Source organism: Penicillium citrinum, assembly GCF_028827155.1.
Source record: "Penicillium citrinum strain IBT 23319 chromosome Unknown utg000003l:1.0-4596430.0:1.0-4598250.0, whole genome shotgun sequence".
In the NCBI taxonomy this organism is placed as follows: domain Eukaryota; kingdom Fungi; phylum Ascomycota; class Eurotiomycetes; order Eurotiales; family Aspergillaceae; genus Penicillium; species Penicillium citrinum.
In genome coordinates, this window is record NW_026622688.1 from 1,107,284 (window position 1) to 1,123,942 (window position 16,659).

General features: G+C 43.4%; 6 protein-coding genes across 6 annotated transcripts; 3 read left to right on the forward strand and 3 right to left on the reverse strand.

The window, feature by feature from the left end:
* Window positions 1-2,652: 2,652 nt before the first annotated feature.
* Window positions 2,653-4,448, reverse strand: N7469_003656 (putative COP9 subunit 3; the record flags this gene model as incomplete). The annotated part of the gene is made up of 5 exons (XM_056642576.1): window positions 2,653-3,141; window positions 3,202-3,354; window positions 3,422-3,874; window positions 3,928-4,164; window positions 4,281-4,448. The coding sequence occupies 5 exons, from the start codon at window positions 4,446-4,448 to the stop codon at window positions 2,653-2,655; spliced, it is 1,500 nt and encodes a 499-aa protein (XP_056501988.1).
* Window positions 4,449-4,804: 356 nt separating this feature from the next.
* On the forward strand, window positions 4,805-6,287 carry N7469_003657 (glutamate-5-semialdehyde dehydrogenase; the record flags this gene model as incomplete). The annotated part of the gene is made up of 3 exons (XM_056642577.1): window positions 4,805-5,105; window positions 5,177-5,338; window positions 5,395-6,287. The coding sequence occupies 3 exons, from the start codon at window positions 4,805-4,807 to the stop codon at window positions 6,285-6,287; spliced, it is 1,356 nt and encodes a 451-aa protein (XP_056501989.1).
* A 307-nt stretch (window positions 6,288-6,594) lies between these two features.
* Window positions 6,595-7,523, reverse strand: N7469_003658 (60S ribosomal protein eL18; the record flags this gene model as incomplete). The annotated part of the gene is made up of 4 exons (XM_056642578.1): window positions 6,595-6,672; window positions 6,774-7,141; window positions 7,291-7,395; window positions 7,520-7,523. The coding sequence occupies 4 exons, from the start codon at window positions 7,521-7,523 to the stop codon at window positions 6,595-6,597; spliced, it is 555 nt and encodes a 184-aa protein (XP_056501990.1).
* A 511-nt stretch (window positions 7,524-8,034) lies between these two features.
* N7469_003659 (putative mitochondrial carrier protein) lies at window positions 8,035-9,352 on the reverse strand (the record flags this gene model as incomplete). Its single annotated transcript, XM_056642579.1, has 5 exons — window positions 8,035-8,260; window positions 8,329-8,465; window positions 8,526-8,801; window positions 8,872-9,189; window positions 9,248-9,352. 5 exons carry the CDS (start codon window positions 9,350-9,352, stop codon window positions 8,035-8,037), a joined length of 1,062 nt encoding a protein of 353 aa, XP_056501991.1.
* Window positions 9,353-10,315: 963 nt separating this feature from the next.
* Window positions 10,316-11,458, forward strand: N7469_003660 (RNA-binding protein; the record flags this gene model as incomplete). The annotated part of the gene is made up of 5 exons (XM_056642580.1): window positions 10,316-10,398; window positions 10,676-10,732; window positions 10,803-10,902; window positions 10,962-11,346; window positions 11,400-11,458. 5 exons carry the CDS (start codon window positions 10,316-10,318, stop codon window positions 11,456-11,458), a joined length of 684 nt encoding a protein of 227 aa, XP_056501992.1.
* Window positions 11,459-12,299: 841 nt separating this feature from the next.
* N7469_003661 (uncharacterized protein) lies at window positions 12,300-16,598 on the forward strand (the record flags this gene model as incomplete). Its single annotated transcript, XM_056642581.1, has 5 exons — window positions 12,300-12,341; window positions 12,395-15,047; window positions 15,106-15,591; window positions 15,661-15,842; window positions 15,924-16,598. The coding sequence occupies 5 exons, from the start codon at window positions 12,300-12,302 to the stop codon at window positions 16,596-16,598; spliced, it is 4,038 nt and encodes a 1,345-aa protein (XP_056501993.1).
* Between the last annotated feature and the right edge of the window lie 61 nt (window positions 16,599-16,659).

The window sequence follows — 16,659 nt, forward strand, 5'->3', positions numbered from 1 at the left end:
ATATTAAATAAAAATATTAGAAATCTGTCAAATCTCAGATCTTTATTGATTACAATATAGAATTGTTTTATAATTTTTTTGGTATTTTTTGAATCTCTGAGAACAATAGAAATAGTTCAAATATTATAAATAGATATTTATATATTTCTAATAATTTTGAGAATAGATACTATAAATTCTATTTTCTAAAATTAATATTTTTTTACAAATTTAATATTAATCAAATCAATTTCTATATATATATTTAAATCTATATATATTTTGATATTGTTTTCAATATAGATTAGAATATAAATTTGTACAATTATTCTTATTTGAAAATATAAATCTAAATCTATAGAATTTATTCTAATTTTTTATTGATTTATAATTAAATTATTTTTTATTTATTGAATTTTTGAGATTTACTGAGTTTTAGAATATTTTGGATATATATAATTTTTCTATCTATAATTATAGTATTCAATATTAAAGAATCTTTTTTTAAATCTAAAAATAGATAACTATTTTAAAAAGATTCAAATTTATTTTGTAATTGATTCTTTATTATTTCAAAAAATAAAATAAAATATTATTTTCTTGATTTGATTGATTTGAGGAATATTTTAATTAATTATAATTTCAAAAATAATTAAAATAATAATTTTTTTTTTATTTATAAAATATCAATATTTTTTAGTAATATTGATTTATTATTTTTTTATAATAAAAATCAAATATATATTATTTTCAATTTTGATAATAAAATATTAATTTAATCTATATCAAAGTTATATAATATATTTTTTTCTCAGATATAGATATCAGATAGTATTTATAATTTTCAAATTGATTATAAAAATTTTATAGACTTTCCTTAAATTTCTATTAAAATTTATTATATTTAATATAAATATTTTTCTCAAAATTCTATATATTATAAATAAAATTTTGAATCTATTTTAAAAAATATTTTTATATATTTATAATTAAATTATATTATTTTTGAATATAATATAATATCTATTTATTTTAATAATAAATATCTAGATATTATAATATTTTATTAATTTTGATATTATCTATTTAATAAAGAATAGAATTGATTTTAAAAATAATATTTAAATTATTAATCTAGAATTTCTGTTTTTATTATATAAATTTAATAATAAAATTTGTAATTCTATTATTTTTGATTCTATTAAATTTCAGATACAAATCAATATCAAAATAGAATAAAAAATTAATTTTTTTTTAAAATTCTTTCTCAAAAAATCTAATATATTTTTTATTTTTAATTATTTTTTAAAATATTTTTTTAATATTTTTATTTTCTAAAAATTTGTTTAAAAGAATTAAATATTTTATTTTTATTTTTATTAATTTTTCTAGAATCTTTTATTATTAATTTGAGATTAATTTATTTTATTTATTCTTGAATCAAGATATCCAGACTAATTATTCTATTTTAAACAATTTCTTCAATATCAATTTTAGATATTAATTCAATCTCAGACTCAGAAATTGAATTAGATCAGATACAAATCAAATATAATTTTTACTAGATTATTGATACAGTTTCAATAGAGATTTCAGAATCAGTAATAGAATTACAATAGATTGAGGATACTATTATTTTTCTCAGATAGTCAAAAAAGAAAAATCAGAATTATAATAGTACTAAAATACAAACTAATATTTATTGACTAGATAAGAGAATAATAGAAAAAAAGAATAAAAAATCAATTCAATCACTTAGTAGAATATACAGAGAGATTGATTCTTAAAGAATCTTTAAGCAATCAGAATAATACAAGCAAAGTCATTCAATGTTTTCCTTATATACCTTCTTCGAGAAAGAAATGATATCGAATCAGATTCGAAGCGTGAAGATCAGTAGCTTCACCGAAAGAGGTAAGTTCTATAGCTTCACCGTATCATCCTTCAGATCTGTTGTCAGGGATCCCGTGACAAATTTGCTATAGTTAAATCAATAATTTTGAAATAGCTCAAAATTACTATATATAATAATACCAAAATTCAATCCACTTCTGGATCTGCTGAATATACCCGCAAGTATCTCTGTCCATTGATGGGCTGTCCATGATGGATAGATCTTTAAAAAATCGGTTCATGGGCCGCCCAGTGCACAGGTCTAATCCTGATCATGAGCCGCTCATAAAACCCGCTCATGAGCAGGTCTAATTCTACTATAATTAACCTATCTGAGTATGAGACTGTTGATAATATGCAATTTTGTTTTTCTTGAAATCGATAGTAATGTAAAATATAAAATCGAAAAAATTGTAGATAGAAAACCAAGTATATTGACATAATTTATCTCCAAAAAAAAACATTCACTACTAGAATATAGTGACTCCGTTTAGCTAACATACTTTCTTTTCGTATATATGTTATTATTTTTTCCCCCTTCTTTTCTAAACTATTGTAGACTCTAAAATATAGAGTATCAACAGATACAGTCAATAGATAAATGATCACCGAGAATTTTATGTCATATACATTGTATAGATAGCTGGACTGTATTAAATCTCGAATATATATAAATCCAATCGATTCAACAATTCACATATATTTTATTCACGAATAAAGGCAAGGGTAGATAGAGTGAAATTGTATTTTATGCCATTTCCAATTTTGAGATGATAAATGCTAGGTTTGGTCACCCATAATATCCTCATCCATCTCGAGTCCTGTGTCCTCTCCCATGATCGCGAAGCCATCGTTTGAGCCAGCCCAAGATTGGGCCGTTTGGATGTGGTCGATAAACTCATCACCTAGCCCTAAGATATAACTTCTTTTCTTGACCCCTTCTATAAGAGCCTCTAGAATCCGGCCCTCGTTCTCGAGCTTGTTCTGTACCTGAAGTTCATGCGAAGACCGAGGCAAGGAAGAGGTACTCAAGAATCGCAGTCTTGTGCCTTCAGGATGATCAGCATTATGCACCAGCGTAGCAGATACAGAGCCAGACATAATGAGAGATGCGATCTCCGATTCCGCGGCCTCGAGATCCTCAGGCAAGGAGGATGTCTGCCCCGACAGCTCAGATACCGTCAAAGCAGCAAATATCTTTTTGATACCGGCAAGAGCATGTGCTGAAAGTGAATTTTTAACCTGGGAGACAAGACCCATGTTGTTGTCCTATTAATTTGATTAGTCAAATGCAACTGAGAAACAAGCACCCCAGGATAGTCAACTTACATCATGCCAGATTTGAATAGCTGCATCAATTTCGGCATTGAGCCGCTTGAAGTCACCAAGCTCGAAAGCATGTGCTAGGTTCAAATATGGCCTAGCGATGGATTGATATATGTTGAGCACATTTGGAGCTATCGTCCTGGGAGGCAAGCGAAGCTAGGCTAGTGTTAGGACAGAGAAGGAAGGTTTGGTAATAGATCAGAAGGTAGAATATTGGGCTTACCTTCCCAGCCTCAATCAAGCCGACTAATACCCATTTCTTATAGGCCTCGACCATGATCATGCTAATGGGCCCAACAGTAGGCATGGACATGACTAGTTCTAGAAAGTGAGAAGCCTTTTTCCATTCCTTAAGCGCCATGTAGATCATTCCGCCATATAGGAAGTACCGCGATTGGTCCCTCCAAGTTAGATGTGTAGATAGCCCAGACCTGGAGGTAATGAATGTGGCACCGGTCTCTTGACTGGCACACAATAGCGGAGAGGATTTCAGAGGCGCACGTTCTGCTGACCCGGGAAAATGGCATATGTGTTTATCTAAGACGGGCAAAGCGCAACCATACGATTTCGCATGTAGGCAGAGACGAACCAAGAGAAGATGGGTCGAAGTGAACACAGAGCAAGAGGGATCCAGTCGCAACATGGCATCTCTGACTAGTCTTGTGGCAAGGAGTGGCTTTAATATGTCAGTATGCAAGAAAAAAATGCTGTGGCAACAGTTTAATTTACCTTGGAAACAGATTGTGCAGCCTGAGCTACGAGCTCAATCAGCTGTCGCCACTCATAGCCAGCATATCGGACCTGAACGGGGTTGAAGTTATTAAGATAATGCACTGCCTTTTCCCATAACGTGCCAGATGGCAGCAGCTCCACTGGTATTTGTCCTTGGGAGGAATTCTGCAATGTTTGGATCTGGAGCAGCAGTAGAAAGACGTATGTAATCGCATCGGCGGCCGGATCAAAATTCTATAATGAACAGTGATCGACTTAGCATGGAGCAAAGAAACAAAAAACAGGTTGTTTTGCCTTATGTCGGAGGGAGAGAGGGGATGAGGGGGAGGGGGTGGAGTGAGATGACTTACATCTAGAAGAGCTGGGTCATTTGCAGCGAAGTTGAGGCTCTGGTCGGAAAACGATTGACGAAGGAATGCAACTAGTTCCTGTATTTGGCCATCATATTTATCATCAGATTGCTCTGAAAACTTCTGCAGTTTCGCAGATTTCAAGACAAGGGCCTTGATGGAGGCCATATGCACGATATCAATCCCACTACGACTCGGTAAAAAGGTTGGAGAGCAGCGACACGTTCGACAAGGGCGCAGATTAGCGTGAGGAAGTTCAACGGATGATGAGAGTAGTTTCTGTGATCCAGTAGTCCGGAAAAGAACGTTCTGCCGAGTATTTGTAGATTAAAACAAGGTGCAAACGCGAGTGTGAAGAAGTGAGGTTGAAATGATAGCTTCGCGGCAGAGAAGCAGCGGAGAGCGGAGAGCGGAGAGTCGGTGGATCGGCGGCTAAAAAGTCCCCCCCCCCCCACCTGCCCCTCGTCAATTTGACTCACCTCTCCCTCACGGATTTATTTCAATCCCTCAAATACATCCCGAAAATGTCGTTTACCGACTCAACCGCAACGGATATTGCCCGCAACGCATCACTTGCTTCTCGCCAACTTGCAGTTCTATCCAACGATGCTCGAAATGAAGCCCTTACGGCACTGCACCAAGCTCTAGACAAGAACCGAGCCAGTATCCTGGCAGCCAACGCGAAAGATGTCGAGCTAGCTACCCGTGCTGCAGAGGATGGTACGTTGAGCCATAGTGTTCTGAAAAGACTGGATCTCTCCCGCCCTGGCAAGTATGACGATATGCTAGAGGGAATCTTGAGTGTACGTGATTTGGAGGATCCTGGTATGTACTATCTGCCGACTTTTTCTTTTCCCGAATATATCAATGAATACTGACTACAAGGGGAATTGAAGTTGGTAAACTCTCAATGCGGACGCTCTTAGACGAAGGCCTCACTCTCGAGAGAGTCAGTTGTCCTATCGGTGTTCTATTGATCATCTTTGAAGCTCGCCCTGAAGTGATTGCGAATATCGCGGCTCTAGCTATTAAATCTGGAAATGCTGCTATCTTAAAGGGTACGTTCCATAATTCGATATACACGCCGAATGACTTGCGCTAATCATATTAATAGGTGGCAAAGAATCAAACGAATCATTTGCAGCAATTGCAAATGTTGTCTCGGAGGCTATCTCTGGCTCACAGGTCCCTGTCCCTTCAATTCAACTTGTCAAGACACGAGATGTGGTTTCCTCCTTACTCGCTCAAGACTCTTTTATCGACCTTGTCATTCCCCGTGGATCCAACGACCTTGTCCGCTACGTGAAGGAAAACACCAAGATTCCCGTTCTGGGACATGCCGATGGATTATGCTCTGCTTACATCAATTCCGATGCTAAAACCAGCACCGCAGTGAAAGTAGTTGTCGATTCAAAGACAGACTACCCTGCAGCTTGCAATGCTCTTGAGACTTTACTGGTACACGAGAGTCTGCTGGACTCTGTTCTGCCTGAAGTCGTCCAAGGCTTATTGGCAAAAGGCGTGTCTTTACGATGTGACCAGGCATCCAAGGATGCTTTAACAAAGGTGGTACCCACAGAGAAGATGGCTCAGATCTCTCTGGCCACTGATGCCGATTACAATACGGAATTCTTAGATCTGGTGTTGGCCATTAAGACTGTTCCATCGACCGAGGCCGCAATTACCCATGTCAATGCCCATTCTTCAGGGCATACAGACATCATCATCACCGAATCCAGAGAGGAAGCCACTCGTTACATGAACAGCATTGACAGCGCAGGTGTATATTGGAACGCGTCTAGTCGATTTGCAGATGGCATGCGATATGGATTTGGAACCGAAGTTGGTATTAGTACCAACAAGATCCACTCCCGGGGACCCGTCGGCCTTGAGGGGTTGACAATTTATAAATACTTGATTCGTGGAGATGGCCACACTGCTGGGGACTATCATGACGGGCCAGGGGGACGTAAATACCTCCATCAAAAGCTCTCGGTCGACAATTGAAACACTACATGTTAGAATATAACCTTATTTTAGTTTTTTTAGAAAAAAAAAATTCAAGGAAATTTTTTTTTGAACATTTCGCAGTCGTAAGAAAAGATGAGGACTAAGCCGGATGTAATTTTCTTTTGCGCCTCCCCATTCGTAAATTTCTGATCTCCCAGTCCAACCGAATATATTCCGCCACTTTAGGTACATCGACTTGAATTCTCCGGCTAGACTCGGTGAGATTGACACCCGGATACGCAATGCGAGCTTCCACCAACACACTGCCAGACATATGCCTGTATCACCATCTTCACAAGGTCGTTTAGACCTTGAAACCACGGGAGCGTCTGCGACCACGGGCACGCTCGAACTTGCGGCCCTTGCTGGCGACGTAGGGCTTCTATAAATCGGAAACAAAAAGTTAGAAAACTGAATCCAAATCCGAAACCAAGCCCAAGATTCCTTCCAAACAGTCCATCTCGGACTATTCATTTGACGCACCTTGTGAGAGTGAGGACCGAAGCCGAAGTGCTTGACAGCCTCACGGGAGTTCTTGGGGCCACGGAGGAGCAGAGTGTTGGCACCAGTAGGGGCGCGCAGAGCAAGCTGGTCCAGAGTCAGGGTCTCACCACCGGCCTTCTCGATGCGGGCACGGGCGGTAGCGGTGAAACGCAGAGCAGCGACCGACAGCTTGGGGATGTTCAGGAGACGGTTGTCGTCAGTGATGGTACCGATGACAACGACGGTCTTGCCCTTCTGGGCCTCGGAGATGTTGGCAGCGATGCGCGAGAGCGAGACGGGGGGACGGTTGATGCGCGACATGAAGAGACGGCGGAGAACAGCCTTGTTGAACTGGGACTCCGTACGGCCTGTTAAATCAAAAAGAACAGGTCAGTCTTCATTTTCTGATTTCCTCAATTCCGAACAATTTGCCTCCAATGCAGATTTCAATTTCGAATTCTCCGGACGTTTCGCATTCTTCAATTTTTTTTTCTTCAAGGAAACGGGGATTTCTTACGGGCAAGGAAGCGGTAAAGCTTCACAAGCACCTGCAAGTAAACGTTCTCGCTCTTAGGCGCCTTGCGGTGGGTGCTGCGCACATGGTGACGGTCCAAGTCGATACCTAAGAATTTCAAACCAAAGGGTTAGCCAGAGGAAATAGGTTGAAAATAAATGGAAGAGAAGGATGAGGCGATTCAAATAAACAATCGTAGCAACTCAATCGACTCGAGGAAATAGTGACATACCCATGGCTGCTGATATTGAATTGAACACCTGGGAGTTGGCTTGCTGTCGCACCACGAAGGTTGAGGAGGTTTTTGGTCTTGCACTCTCGGCTGCGAGGCTGTGTGTGGGTTGTGCCCTACGCTAGCCCTAATAGGGAGTAGATCACATGACACGAGCCCCGGGTAAGGTGGATCAGGTTAGTCCTGATGCGGTTAGCTTAGGTAATAATTAGTGCTGGCTGTTAAAGCCACCCCTTTTTGTACTAAATGAACCACACTTTCAGATAAGGATGCATCTGATCAGTAATGTTGTAGTCAAGTACTCAAGTACTAGTCATACAGTCACACAAAGTATAATCCACTCAGCTACATCATGCTTCTCATAGGCTGCTCATCCTTATCTTTGGTTCTTGTTTTTATTTGTTCAATCAGCTATATACAAGGATCCTTCCATTAATACAAAATGCAACGAAACCCATTGAAGTCCATCTATGTCAGACAAGATGAAATATGGAGCAGGTCTAGGTATATTGTAACTAATCTCTATCGCCCAGGCTGACCAGGAAATCACGCGTCAATTCAAAACTGAGCCAGCTGCTCGCCATGCTAGGTGCCACCTTGAGAAGGTTGGGACCGATACCCTTGAAAAGACCCCGTAGGCCTTCTTCGGTCACGATCACACGCACCGCATCAAAGATCGACTTGTATTGATAGCCCATGCCGGACATAGTGTTGATCTGAAAACGTCGGCGGAGCACATCACTGAATGTAAGTTAGAAACATAGATATTCTCTGTGGCGAGATGCTGGCAATAAATGGAAGAAACTCACAATGGATATGTGCAAGTTTGAGCCACAGCTCCAGAGATAGCACCAGCCAGCAGTTTTCGCCATGGGCTGGGGTTTTTCTCCCCGTCGGGTGTCAAGTATTGTCGTACCGACTCATAGGTCATGAAATTGAGACCCACCTAGGAGATTATATGTCAGTGGCCTATCGAAGATGAAAAGTAACTGCGAAAACAACTCACATAAGGAGCCACACCAGCAACAGTCGGGACAATACCCCGATATAGTGCCTTCATACCACCTTCAGTTTTATATATAGCGACCATGGTGGTGAACATGCCGGGCAATTTTTGGTGTTGGTCTCGTTTTCCAAGTTCGGCGAATGAGGCGGACTGGATAGAAAGTCGCGTGCGAACTATGTCTAGAGGATATGTTACAGTGACCGAGGTGATACCTGCAATACCACCACAGACAAGACGGCTATAAGCAGACATCTCGCCATTAGGAGCTTCAGCAAACTTCGATGGCAATTAGTTTGGAGAACTAACGCAGACTTTGAGATGAGGGGGGGGAGATCTTTCGACATACTCTTTTGTAGAAGTTGTAACTCCCAAATTGAACAGCAGAGTAAGGAATTATACGAATGCAATTGGTGCCATTTCCACGCATAAACCCTCTCCAGCCTTCTTCCTTCCCCATTTTCACCAGAGCTCGCCAAATCGACAATTTGTATTCTTCTCGGCCCACGCTTTGGATTTGGAGAAGAATTTTCAACCGTTCCAACGGCGACACAATCGTTCGAGATACGGCACCCGCTACGCCGCCTGCCATGAATGCGGCGACTACGGGCTCGGCAAGTTTGTTTCGAGTTTGCTGTAGCATGGATGGTTGCTCGGTGACAGGTTCCTGATCCGGGGGGTAAGTCATGACCAACACACCACCCGAAGGGTGAGACAATACTAACCTGGGCTGGAGATGAGGACTTTTGAAGCTGCAGAGCCGGCAGCGCAGACTTTGATGACCCCTCAGAGCCATCCTTGGGCGATGCTTCTTGGCGATTGAGACTCATTTTGGTGAAATCCACATCGAATAGCGGATATGTTGAATAGTGACACGATTCTCAGACAGAACCAATCAATTTCTGTTTTTGTTTTCTCTGACGTTTCAAAAATTGTTCCAGGTGCGGCTGAATGAAGACCGAATGAGAAGTAGCCTGACGGAAAGGATCACTGGGCCGATATAGGAGTGAAAGCACCGGGGATCAAGATGACAAGCGTCGCGCTGGCCATGAAGATTGTTCGCTCTTTTGACGATCCGGGGAGCCTACAGGTCCATCATCAAGCTTGAAGACCCAACAATAATTCTTGTATACGTTCGTGTGTCGATCTCTCGATGTTGGAAAAGACTTGGGGGGAGAAGACGGCGTGGCCGAGGCAACTGGATAAAGCTCAGCTGTGATTGGGAAGGGTGGTTGAAACGGTCTGAGGAGATATAGGATCGATAATTCACACTAGATACGAGGTGATTCGAAATACACGACGTAGTCTAGGTAATATTTGCGAGTCGACGAAGGTAACGAAAGAGGGGGTTTCCGGGGTAAGTCGAGAAGGAGAAGGCAAGGGAGTGGAAACCCGCCAGCAATCCCGACTTGCCGGGGCTCTACGGTACCTCCCGAGCGGAGATGGTCAGCACAGTTTGTATTGCTATACTCTGCCATAGTATATGTACCATATACATATATATTTTAATCCTCGAATTTATGAGTCATTAATGTAATTTCAGATAGTATTATGTCTACTATCTTTTAGCTATAAATTAAATACCAATAATCAACTCATTCTACTAACACTACATAGTTAAATATTACACGACATAGTACATTTCGTCATTGCGTCATTGGTCGCTCCCCTTAACCGAACTTTCGTCCACCGCCTTCCATCGCCCTGCCTTAATTCATTTTCTTTCATTTTCTCTCCTCTCTTCACGACCATCCTACTTTCTCTCAATATCCTCATCTCCCCCACTCTCCGTCATGTCGCGATCCGGAACTACCCTCTATGTTACCGGCTTCGGCCACGGCACCCGTGCCCGCGACCTTGCCTACGAATTCGAACGGTACGTCACGGCTACACTTCCGCGTTCCTGAAAGCCACACGAGTTTCCGATCCCTTCCCTGTCTACTCTCTCTACACTCTTCTCCCCCAAACCATTCCTACCCCTCTTATACACGACACCCGTATCGATGTCCTTCTCCCGCGATTGATCGAATTGGGTACTCTACTGGATGCTCCGCCTTCTTCTTTGGACTTTGAATATCGGTCACTTTTCATCTGTCATTACAACCTTCAACTAGCTCTTGCCAAAGACCTCCGCAAGCTAACGACTTATTCAGCTATGGTCGCCTTGTTCGCTGTGATATCCCAGCTCCCCGGACACCTTCCAGCCGACTGTAGGTCATATCCAATTGCATCTCTCTATCTCTCTTTCTTTCTCTTTTTTTTATCTTAACATCTTTCCAGGTTTGCCTTTGTCGAATACGAGAGCCGCCGTGATGCGGATGATGCCTACCATGAGATGCACAACAAGCGTATTGGACGCGATGATCTTTTAAAGATTGAGGTATGAATCTCTTATCCTTTGCTTTATTTTCTGAGCCTGACACTGATTTCTCTCAAAAGTGGGCGCGTACACCCCCCTCTGCCTCTTGGAGATTTGATTCCGGCCCTGGCCGTGACCGTCGCCGTGAGCGTACTCCTCCCCGCCGCGGACGCTCGCCCTCCCCTCGTCGCCGAGGTGATTACTCTCCCCGTCGGGATGACCGGTATGAGCGCGACTACGAGCGTAGTGACCGTGACTATGACCGTCGCGACCGTGATCGTGACTATGAGCGCCGTGATCGCGATGGTGATCGCCGGGACCGTGACCGTGAACGCTCTCGTGATCGTTCCCGCAGCCCTGAAGACCGTGACCGCGATACTAAGGAGGACCGGGAACGCCGCGATGATGATCGTGAGCGTCGCGAGGAAGAGCGGGAAAATGTCCCCAACGGCGAAGACAGGAAAGGTTTGTAACCCTCCCATTGGTCATTGAATTGATTCGAATTTCTCACCCACTAGTGACAGTACCCTTGGACCCCGTCCCTTCTGCTCATGATGAGCTTGATACTGCTGAGTAAATCGACTCAGTGCTATGCCATTCCTAGCAACTTTGTCCATAGGAAACCATCCTCGATAGTTAATCCGGATTGTTTGGAACTCGTTCTACCTCGGCCGCCAAAGGTACCCCCATATCGAACATCACATCGTGCGGTTCTTCTACAAGGATGATTCCTACCACTTACTGTCTGTCAAACACCTATCTGGCTTGGGTATTCTGTACTGGAGTTTAATTCCCCCGTTTTTGCTTCTACCTTTCTTTCTGTTGCTTGTGTTCTTTGCTACTACTATTTTTTGGGAGATCCTTCAATGGTGTCGGTATTTATCCTGGTCAGCAGCTCCGAAACGAACGTCGAGCGATCGCGTTCCTTAGTGTCCTCGCCGTCTCTCGTCCCTGCGTTTCCCTATGGATATCGTCCGCCATTTCCGTCTTATTCGCAAATTGAATTTCACAGCGGTTCCCAATTTTACCAATACCCCCTCTCCCTCGCCCCGTACGATCGATCGGAGCCCTCGAAGACTGCGTTCTCAGTCGATTCGGATTTTGTAGTTCTGTATACAATTAAGGTATCTCGTAGGGGAGGATGGCTTTACTCGCACCAAATAAACAATCACTGATACCACCGAAGACAAATCATCTTCCGGTAATCGAGATCAAATAAAACTGTACTATGAAGCTATCTACATGCACCTATAGCGTGTTGTTCTGCCTTACAATTGCTGTTCCCCAATCAACTTATTTTCTCCGAATGACGTAGGAAGTCGTGCGGGGAAGAAACGAAAGAGGGGAAATTTCGGGACGTCGTGGTTTGTTTGATATTCAAACAACCTGAGGTCTCACGATACATAACTGGGATCACTATGGAGTATCTGAACGGTAAAGGCATTTCTATCGCGATTGATGTAAGAAGTTCGGATCTTGATCATCGTGTTGCAACTAACTAACCCTGGTTCAGAGAGGCGGCACTTTCACAGACTGTGTAGGAAACCCCGGGACTGGCCGTTTGGAAGATGATATTGTGATCAAATTACTATCAGAAGATCCTGCAAACTACGAGGATGCACCTTTGGAAGGTATCCGACGGATCATTTCCATAGCTACCGGCAAGGAAATTGCTCGCGGTGAACCAATCGACACCTCAATGATCAAAAGTATCCGCATGGGAACAACAGTTGCCACTAACGCCTTACTCGAGCGGAAGGGAGAGAAAATCGCTTTAGTAGTTACGGAAGGGTTTCGAGACTGTCTTCATATCGGAAACCAGTCACGACCGCGGATCTTTGATCTTGCCATTCAACGACCCGAAGTGCTATATGAGGAAGTGGTAGAGATAGAGGAGCGAGTTACCCTGGAAGATTATGCAGAGGATCCAGAGCGACATCTTACAGAGACTGCTCCTCGTGAAAAGGGTCCGAATGAAGCGCAGATTGTTCGGGGACTGTCGTCCGAAGCAGTTCGTATTCTTAAACGCCCATCAGAGGATAAGATCAGATCACAATTACAACAAATATATGATCGAGGCATTCGAAGTATAGCCGTATGCCTCATGCACGGTTATACTTTTCCTGACCACGAAGCCTTAGTTGGTCGTCTTGCAACAGAGATCGGCTTTGAGCATATCAGTCTAAGTCATCAACTGATGCCCATGATCAAGCTAGTGCCGCGGGCTACTTCGGCCTGTGCCGATGCCTACTTAACACCCACTATCAAAAAGTACATATCCGGCTTCCAGGCTGGATTTGACGGTGGTCTTGGAAGTGAAAGTGTAAAACGTCAAGATGGCCCGCGCGGTGCTCGGTGCGAGTTCATGCAATCGGATGGCGGATTGGTTGACGTGGACCAATTTTCTGGGTTACGGGCAATTCTATCAGGACCAGCTGGTGGCGTTGTAGGCTACGCATTGACTTCCTATGATCCTGTATCAAAAATTCCGATCATTGGCTTTGATATGGGTGGTACTAGCACCGATGTGAGCAGATATGGATCAGGCCGCTACGAACATGTGTTTGAGACGACCACAGCGGGAGTAACTATACAGTCTCCGCAGTTGGATATCAACACTGTGGCTGCGGGTGGTGGATCCAGACTATTCTATCGAAATGAGTTATTTGTCGTTGGCCCTGAATCTGCAGGAGCTCATCCAGGGCCTGCTTGTTATCGCAAAGGTGGACCCTTAACAGTGACCGACGCAAACCTATTCTTAGGCAGACTCATTCCAGACTTCTTTCCGAGAATATTTGGCCCAGAAGAGAATCAAGGCCTGGATGAGAAGGAGAGTCGTCTCTTGTTTGAAGAACTTACAAATGAAATCAATGAGAAGATCGCCAAGGGTGGTCAAAGCAATAAGATGACACCTGATGAAGTTGCATTTGGATTCATCAAGGTTGCCAACGAAACTATGACTCGACCCATTCGATCCTTGACTGAAGCAAAAGGCCACGATACCTCAAAGCATCGATTGGCGACTTTTGGAGGTGCCGGGGGTCAGCATGCTGTAGCTATAGCAGAGAACCTCGGTATTCGACAAATTTTGATCCACCGCTATTCCTCTGTCCTTTCGGCGTACGGAATGGCTCTTGCAGATGTTGTTGATGAAAGCCAGGAGCCAGAGTCAAAGACATGGTCTGATAATGAGGTCGTGCGAGAAGAGCTCTCAAAGAAGATGGCTGAACTGAGATATCGATCTATGACGAGACTTCAAGAGCAAGGCTTCGACAAGGCATCCATCGTATTCGAAGAATACCTCAATATGCGATATAGAGGTACAGAATCCGCTTTGATGATCCTAAAGCCTAGTACAGACGACGCAAATGAGCAGTTTGACGGTGATGAATGGGCCTTCGGAAAAGCATTTGTGCAACAGCACGAGCAAGAATTCGGATTTACCCTTCCAGATCGTGACATTATCGTGGATGATGTTCGGGTGCGTGGTATAGGAAAGACATTCGAAATGTCCGAGAAAACAGTCGATCAACAAATCCAAGAAGCAAAACCTGTTGATGTCATGGGCCGCGAATATCGGAAGTCTCAAGTATACTTCGAGGGAGGTCGATACGAGACACCAATCTACAGACTGGACGATCTTGAGATAAATGATCGAGTGAAGGGACCAGCCATTCTAGCAGACGACACTCAAACGATCGTGGTACCTCCAGGCTCCTCTGCACTTTTAACCAAGACCCACGTCGTCATTAATATCGGGGAATCCGACGCCCATCCTCCCGAAATTAGCACTACGGCCGTAGATCCTATCTTGCTGAGTGTCTTCTCTCATCGTTTCATGGCAATTGCAGAGCAAATGGGTCGCGCATTGCAAAAAACTAGTGTCAGCACGAATGTCAAGGAAAGGCTGGACTACTCATGCGCATTGTTCGATGCGGATGGCGGATTGGTTGCCAATGCACCTCATTTGCCAGTTCACCTCGGAAGCATGTCAACTTGTGTACGGATGCAAGCTGAAATATGGAAAGGAAAATTAAAGCCTGGAGATGTACTCGTTGCCAACTCGCCTTGTCAGGGTGGAACACATCTTCCTGATATCACAGTGGTTCAGCCGGCATTTGACCAAGGGAAGATAATCTTCTATGTAGCTTCAAGAGCACATCATGGTAAGTCATACTTCTTTATCTACTCTTTGCCGGTCTTACTTCGACTAACTTGAAGCAGCTGATATCGGTGGTATTCTCCCGGGATCAATGCCACCTCATTCCAAAGAACTCTACCAAGAAGGCGCGCGAATTAAAAGCGAAAAATTGGTCTCAGAGGGTAAATTCAATGAGAAAAGAATCACCGAATTACTCTATAATGAGCCCGCTCAATACCCCGATTGCAGTGGAACACGATGTTTGGCAGACAACCTGAATGACCTCAAGGCCCAAATTGCAGCCAATAAGAAAGGAATAAACCTGATTGGTACTTTGATTGAAGAATATGGCGAGAGTGTGGTTCTATTCTACATGCATCAAATTCAAGCCAACGCCGAGCTTAGTGTGCGAAACCTCTTGAAAGAAGTCAGTCATAAATTCTCCGGAAAAGACCTAAGTGCTATCGACTACATGGATGACGGTACTCCAATCCAGCTCAAGATATCCATTGACGCCGAGAAAGGCGAAGCAATTTTTGATTTCGAGGGAACAGGCCCAGAGGTTTACGGTAGGAGCAAGCATCTCTATAAACGGAGAACCGGGATAAAAAGGAAATTTTGATTGCTGATGGTCATAGGAAACATCAATGCACCAGAGGCAGTTACATACTCTGCCATCATATACTGTCTTCGGTGTCTGATATCAGAAGATATTCCCCTAAACCAAGGCTGTCTGAAACCAATTGACGTTCGAATTCCATCGAATAGCCTTCTATCCCCATCCGAATCGGCTGCAGTCGTGGGAGGGAATGTGCTAACAGTAAGTTCTGTCTGATCAAGCCACTACATCCACGATATGACCAGAATATACGTTATGGCATGTCTAACTCAATCCCACCAGAGCCAACGAGTGACCGACGTAATTCTGAAAAGCTTCCAAGCCTGTGCCGCCTCCCAGGGCGACACAAATAATCTAACCTTCGGATTTGGTGGTAACCGTCAAGGCGAAGCCGAAACAAAGGGATTCGGATACTACGAAACTATCGCCGGAGGCAGCGGTGCAGGACCAGACTGGGAGGGCACATCAGGAGTTCACACACACATGACAAACACCCGAATCACCGACGCAGAGGTATTCGAGCGTCGATATCCCGTGATTCTGCGAGAATTCAGTCTCCGACCTGGTTCTGGAGGGAAAGGGCAACATCGGGGTGGAGATGGAGTTGTGCGAGATATCGAATTTCGCATACCGGTGCAAGTTTCTATTCTCTCCGAGAGAAGGGTTTATCATCCATATGGGTTACAGGGCGGTGAAGATGCTCAATGTGGACAGAATCTTTGGGTTCGACGTGTGAAGAGTCCTGACGGGGAGTGGAAGGAGAGGCTTATTAGTTTGGGTGGGAAGAATTCTACTCAGATGCAGCCCGGAGAACGAATCATCATTCGAACGCCGGGTGGAGGAGGTTGGGGTATGATTGGAAAGGATTCGCAGTTAGTGAACGAACCGGATGCTCGTCATGCCTGGCGAGGAGGGTCAATTTCCAATCACCAGTCGACGCACGAGGCGAGCGTATAGGAGAATGACTCGAATTGTTTGTGCGAGTTTGCACTTGAGTTGGCAATTGGTGTATCTTGTA